At 37.7% G+C, this 6714-nt stretch overlaps 1 protein-coding gene across 2 annotated transcripts in view; it reads right to left on the bottom strand.

Moving 5' to 3' along the window:
* Nucleotides 1–6714, bottom strand: part of COL24A1 (collagen type XXIV alpha 1 chain) — a 301453-nt gene that overhangs the window by 228206 nt on the left and 66533 nt on the right. For both annotated transcript variants that reach the window (XM_019501556.1, XM_019501555.1), the window contains exons 5-6: nucleotides 3639–3692; nucleotides 716–769 (exon numbers count right to left, since the gene is read on the bottom strand). In XM_019501556.1, the coding sequence (XP_019357101.1) occupies nucleotides 716–769; nucleotides 3639–3692 (108 nt within the window). The remainder of the gene's footprint in view (nucleotides 1–715; nucleotides 770–3638; nucleotides 3693–6714) is intronic.

Consider the following 6714-nt stretch of genomic DNA (forward strand, 5'->3'; position numbering starts at 1 on the left):
GGTCCCTTCCGACCCTAAATCTATGAAACTATGAAACAATTTGCCAGTGGTGGAGTCTGCACCAAATCCAAAATGCAGTCCGCCCAGGAGGATGGACAGCCTGAAGTGCATGTGTAGTTCAGCTTTGCTCCCTCTGCCTGATAAGAAGGAGCACAGTATGCTGAAACCTTACCAACTCCCTAATACTAAGGACTGGATTTTAGAAGAAGGAATGAAGAGACTTAATTTACAGTCTCAAGCAGAGATGTAACAGGGCAGCTCTATGTCCTGGGTAGTGGCTCCACACAAGGCAGCCATGGCTGCAGTGAGGGCTATTTTTGCACACTCCAGTTGCTCTGCTTAGTTATGCTACTAATCTACAGTGACTTTAAAGCACTTATAGAGCTACAGTCCTGAGCTTCTTCCAACATAGGAGACAAAAGCTATAAAGTTCTATAACTTTGTATTCCCTGGGAAAATTTCATTTTTAAAAATTATTAATAAAGTTGGAAACATTCTGGAAAAGAGGTCAATGAAACATATGACTATGGTCCAATTTATTCTTGCAAATTATATTTTGATAGAACATTATTTTAAATTTCAAATGATGACAAATTCCCAAAGATGCACTGCACAGCTCAAATATGGTCAGTCTCAACATGCCTGCAAACATCCCACTCCCTTCCAATGGATGTGACTTTAAGATGAAAATACAAAACTTAAAACAAAAACTTACCTTCTCACCTGTATTACCAGGTGGACCTAGTAAACCAATTGGACCCATGTCACCCTGTGCAACACAATAAAGTAGAAACATTTTATTTCACTAGAATATTTTAAAAGATTACAAACACCTGAGACATAGTACATTTTTCTTTACTCTAGGATATTTATGATGAAAATGACAAATGTTTTATGTTACAGGGTCCCCAAATTGTTGTATTTTAGTTATCTTTAGTGGGTTTGAAGAAGTTACATAAGTCTAGGGCTATACTTTTGCCTAGAATGAATTGCACTTTAAGTAAGTATCATCATCCTTGCTATGCATTCTTTGCATTTTTGTAGTTCCTGAGAACCTCAGTTGTGGATCAGATCTGACACTTGTGTTAAGCAGTGTAGAAAACAAATGGATGGTCCCTGCACCAGTGAGCTGACTATCTATGCCTATGATAGGAGACTAGGGACTGATGCAAACAGATAAGCAGAAGAAACAGAGACAAGAAGACAATGTTAGCAATAGTCTTGGCGAATCAGCAACTGAACTGTTGTCAGGTATTTTCTCCTTGGCTACGAAGCCTACATTTTCAGGAAGAGAGTTTTAGGAGTCAAAGAACTTTCAGGTTAATTTAATTAGGTCTGTTTTCCAATATTTTCATTACAAATTTCTTGCACTAGAGAAAATGTTTGTCACTTTTAGTTCCATACAAATCTGCAAGCAACAGAAAAATATATATGGGGTTTATGTGGCGAGTATGCCACATACTTTAGATATGCCTGAAAACAGAATATTGGCAAATTTTCTCATTTAGCACCATGGGCCAAATCCAGAGACAATATGGGATGGCATAAATTTAGACTCAGACTCTCAAAGACCTCCTTGTATCTGCATAATGATATGAGTGGGTAAATGTAAGAGAATCCTTTCCATGCCTAGGGAGTGGGAAAAAGGGCAAGGTGGAAGCTTATGTCTTCTTAAAATATCACAAATTGCTTTTTATGTTCAACTCTTCTTTTATGGCTTTTCAACTTGTGAGTTTTATTAACCTCAGGAATCCTGTAAAATCAGTGGGCCAGATTCAAATGTGATGTGTCAGAGTGCCCCATTTTGGGAATTGGTCTAGGAGTAGACAGATGCAATGGTTATATCAGAATCAAATGATACCAGTAGAACCTGTTACAATGCAACTGTTACATCTGCATGTTTGTACAGCAAAAATAAACTCAAACTGTTGTAACAAGGTTTAAGTTACAGTGATTTAGATAACTTAAACAGCTATAAATACATATATCTGTTACAGATTTCTGTAACAAGAATGTAAAGTCAGGATTTTTGCTACATTTTGCAGTTAGTAAAAATGTTACAACAGTTTGTCTCCTGACAAGTTTTCATAATAAGGCTTAACATAAAAACAAAAGATATAGCTCATAGTTATATAATTTAGGATAAATACAAAGCGTTCTTAAAACAGATAGCATTAGCTAATGCATTAAAACATAAACATGATATTAAATTTTCAGTATTAGCACATTGGTTTTAAAGTGTTAACCATAATTAGTAGATATGCAGTCCAAAAGTGAAGTAAACATAAGTATCCAACCCACAGCTTCCACAAAGAACCTCTCTATATGTTTATACTGACAAATATTTTAGCAAGACATAAAATACCCAAATAGTTCAACTATGGAAGCTTATCGTGAGAATCCTACTTAATATGAACTGGAAGTGAAAATCTTTGATTTCTTACTGTCAAGTTATCTGAACTTGCCACCATAAAATACTCTTACTGACTCTTTAGAGCTGAATGATCCTTCATTCATAAACGGCTGCCTTTTGCTGCCTTCACTTCACTGGGGTAATGTAATAGAAATGTTTCTGTACTAAGGGCTCATCTACTCAGGGAGCAGGCTCAGAATAGTTGTTGATGAGAAGTTTCTTTTATGAATTTTCTTATTCCACAGTAAGAGTGACTTTTTGAAGTTTAAGTCAGCCTTTTTTATCCTACAATATCTAATCTGGAAAAGACACATCTAGTGCAGAATAACAGGATCTACTGAATGATTAAATTCAGAATAGCCTAAAATTCATATCCTTGGTATTTTGTACTAACTTCTCTCTGAATTCCCTGTGCACACAAGTCCTAAATTGTGTAATATTTAGCTGTAACCTAAAAAGTAACAGTCAAGATCTGGCTGTAGTTGCATCCCTATTATTTATCAATCCAGTTTGCTCTATTTGAAAATAAGAATGTTTTTTCCCCTTAGCAGCCCACCCTTCAGGCTCAACCTGAAATCAGAAAGGAAGGCTGGGTTCTTGGAGTGAGCTCCATATCAAAATAATATTCTGCCCCTAGCCACACCTGAATAAACCCACTGCAATTTAGTTAACAGTTTTCCAGATTATGTGAAAACTGGCCCAGAGAAAATAGCTATTTTTCTCCTCCCTAAGGAGTGTATATAAGATTTTGAATGAGAAAAAGGAGCAGAACTGCTGAGTTGAGAGTCATTTTTACATTTGTTTCAAATCAGAATTTTTCTCTGAGTGTGGTTCTTTCTTCACTCGCAATAGATTTTACACATTTACTGATGTAAGCAGGGTCACTCCTGATGTAAGTATGTAAATGAGAGCATAGTCATGACAGTTATGTTTCAACTACAGAATGCTTTTGCCTTTTTGAAGAGGCTTACTTTATTGTAGTGCACTAAAATCCAACTCCCATATATCCATTACCTATTCTTAGAAAAACAAAATGTCAGAGAAACACCAGACACAGGATTAATCACTACAACATATAAAAAGCAGTGGTCATACTGCTTCCTATCATGATCATTAATTGAAAAGCAGAGACTAAAATTCACACAACACTTAAAAAGATTAGACCCATCAATACAAAGGGCCAGGGAATAATCATAATATTGGTTTTTAAATGAGAATGGATTACCTTTTCTCCACGTTTTGCTTGCCCTGGGGAAAACCCTGGATCTCCTTTAGGGCCCTATATCAGAGAAATTAAATCAGTTAATATAATACAAGTATAGAGGAATGTTTTATTTCATAGCTAGCTACAAAATATTCACAGCTGAAGCAATTTGAGGGGGGAGAGGTCTAAAGGTTATGTAAAAAAAATTCTTATTCCAGATATGCTTTCCAAGTTTAATATGTGACACTGCATGATATAACACAATAATCCAAATTTATCTGAGTATATTTTTTCCTGTATTTCTTCACATTGCACCTGAAGTCTATTTGCTAAAAAGCCAAAATTTAGTTGCAAATGCAGAAGAGGTCCTTGCCTGGCCCATTTTAGTGTCCTTTAAAGCCTTTCTTGATATTTAGGCAACTCTTTGCAATGTTTCATTCATTAGTTTTTACCTGAAAAAACAAAACTGATTAGGTTGTCCTCAAGGTGTAAGACAGGAAATAATTTTCCGTTAAGACCAATGCTAAGTTGTTCATTTTTTAACTTCTAAGGACTTTGGATTTATCTGTGTTACAATGTAAATGTTTCTAAAGGGGAAAGTTAAGGTATAATTGGCAGGCAAAGAACTCCTTTTTGTGAAAATAGATGGCAAAAACCTACAGAAGAAATTTAACATATACTGCAATAGAAAAGTACTGATTTTTCATATGGAAAACATATTAATATGGTTTATGCACTACATTTTCATATATTTCTATATTCCAACATCACTAAATTCTGCAGTGCACACACACTTGACTTTCCCTACTTTTCAAATGTCATACATTTTTTTTATTGCAAGGAGAGGCTCAGAACCTTACATATTTGCAGGGTAGGTTTTTAAGTCAGTTGCTTTTGTTTGCATAGCTAATAAATTAACCTTGAGGAATGGTAAAAATACCTGTATTAATACTTTAATAGGTGAGGCTGAAGTGTTCCCACTAATGAGAGACATCCTAATTACAATGGTTTCCTCTTGGACTTTCCAAAATGAGAATGGTACTTATTGAAAATAACCCATCAATCCTTTGGAGTTCCACATATTTTCCAAATATTAGGGAAAATAGCATTCAGTGTCCTCTTTTTTCACACATCTAGTACTTTCTGGAAAAGATATAGAAAATCTGGCAATAGAATGAGTAAGTGTGAGGAATGTAGCACTGCTCTTAGTTCAATTTTTAAAGGACAGGCTGAGAGTTATTCCTGGCTAGAGGTCATTTGTTTTGTTTCCAGAAAAGGTTTCCTAAAGCAGAAAGGAATTCTTCCAGACTAACCTCTCCCTTCCCACAGCCTTCACTACCTCTACCAGCAAGAAAACAACCTCACTTCACAGATCCATTAACCTTGACTTTTTAGATTCATCCCACCTCAAACTGAGTTCATTGAGATGTTGTTTACTTGTGTGTGTTTATTTGAATCTCAGTGATAACCTTGGCTTGAGTCAGTCTTGCCCTTTATATAAGTACCCAGACGTCCAAGTCCCAAGCCCACTTCTCATCAAATTTTCAGCTATTTTCTCCAACATGAACTATTTATATATTCACCCCCCCAAAACCATCAAAAACCCTGTTGATCAGAATGCTTTAGACGTCCCCAAAACACTGGGGAAAGGAGGGGACGCAGCAGAACTGTAGTCTAACTTCCATATCTTAAGAGCTAGACAAAGACGAATACTCCAACCTTAGGATATCATCCTATTATTAAGGCCAAATCACTTGCAGTCTTGCCTAGTTACAGATATCTAACACATGAAGGCTGATCCCTCATCAATAATGGCTAGAATCACCCCTGGAGGCAGAGAGGCTGCAAGTTTCTCTCTCTCACCTCACTTCATAAAAGAGGAGCTGTGAAGGTGAAAACATTTGCTCTTCTGGAAAGACTGGTTCCATAGCAGCACCAGCTACAGAGGTCTCCCAGGTGATGTACTGACTCAGTGGATCTCCTGGCTAGACTAGCCCTATCTACTGTTCAGTTTATGTCAGCTAGGTCTAGTACCCCAAAAAATCAGGGGTTGTGAGTGATTTGCATCACAGCACCTTCTGCAACTAGTAGCTTATCAGCTCTATGGCGCAGAGTCACAGAGAAGTAGGGCCAGAAGAGATCTCCAGAGGTCAGCTAGTCCAAGTAAATCAGGCCCACCATGAGCCAATAAGTCTACGGCACTTCCTCACAGTTCTCTTAGGGTGTGTCTACACATTACCCTACAGCAATGTAGCGATACACTACAGCGTGTCACTGTACAGCGTGCTATGGCGACACAGCAATCATGCAGATCTATGTGTGATTGTCAGCTATGTCGCTGTAGTGGTGCACTCCCCCAGTATAGTACACTGCTACAGCAACCTAGTAGTGAAGTCTGACCATGTACCATTCACATGGTGCAGTAACCAACTGTACTGCTCCAAGCTTTAATACTTCCAAAAGAAAATACTAAAGTGCTACGGTGCTGTAGCGATGTTGCCGTACAGCAATGTGTAGACATGCCCTTAGTATATAGCTTTGCTTTTCTTAAACCTGGTCATTTGGAAAGTTTAAATATTTAGAGACTGAGACCATATTCATACTTCATCTAATAAACACAATTACCACAGGCTAAAATTAGCAAAGGGAGCCCACATTATAACATTAAGGAAACAATCTGAAGTCTCCTATGGTTTTATTCACACTAACTCACATTTGCAGTATATATTTCTACATTTGCAGCATATATTTCTACAGTTTATTGACCTGTTCAAGTAAAAATTGTCCAGGCCACACAAGTAAACTTTGATTTTGGAAGTGTGAATCCTAGCATATGGGATCTCTCCAATTTACTAGGGCTGTGCAAGGCTTAGGATCGCGCTTCGGATCCGGGGCCACTTCAGACGCTTCGGCATCCGAAGCAGCACGCCCAGAGCGAAGCGCGGGCTCAGTTAAGATGTCCGAAGCGGTTCGGAGCTTCCAAAGAGCTCTGGAAATGCTTTGGATGCTTCAGACGCTGAAAGTGAAAGTTAGAAGAGGGAAGGGGAGCAGAAGAGGGAAGGAAAGTGGGAGGGGGAATGGGGGGGAAGACTGATAT

Source organism: Gavialis gangeticus, unplaced genomic scaffold (assembly GCF_001723915.1).
Source record: "Gavialis gangeticus isolate Ggan-Ray unplaced genomic scaffold, GavGan_comp1, whole genome shotgun sequence".
In the NCBI taxonomy this organism is placed as follows: domain Eukaryota; kingdom Metazoa; phylum Chordata; order Crocodylia; family Gavialidae; genus Gavialis; species Gavialis gangeticus.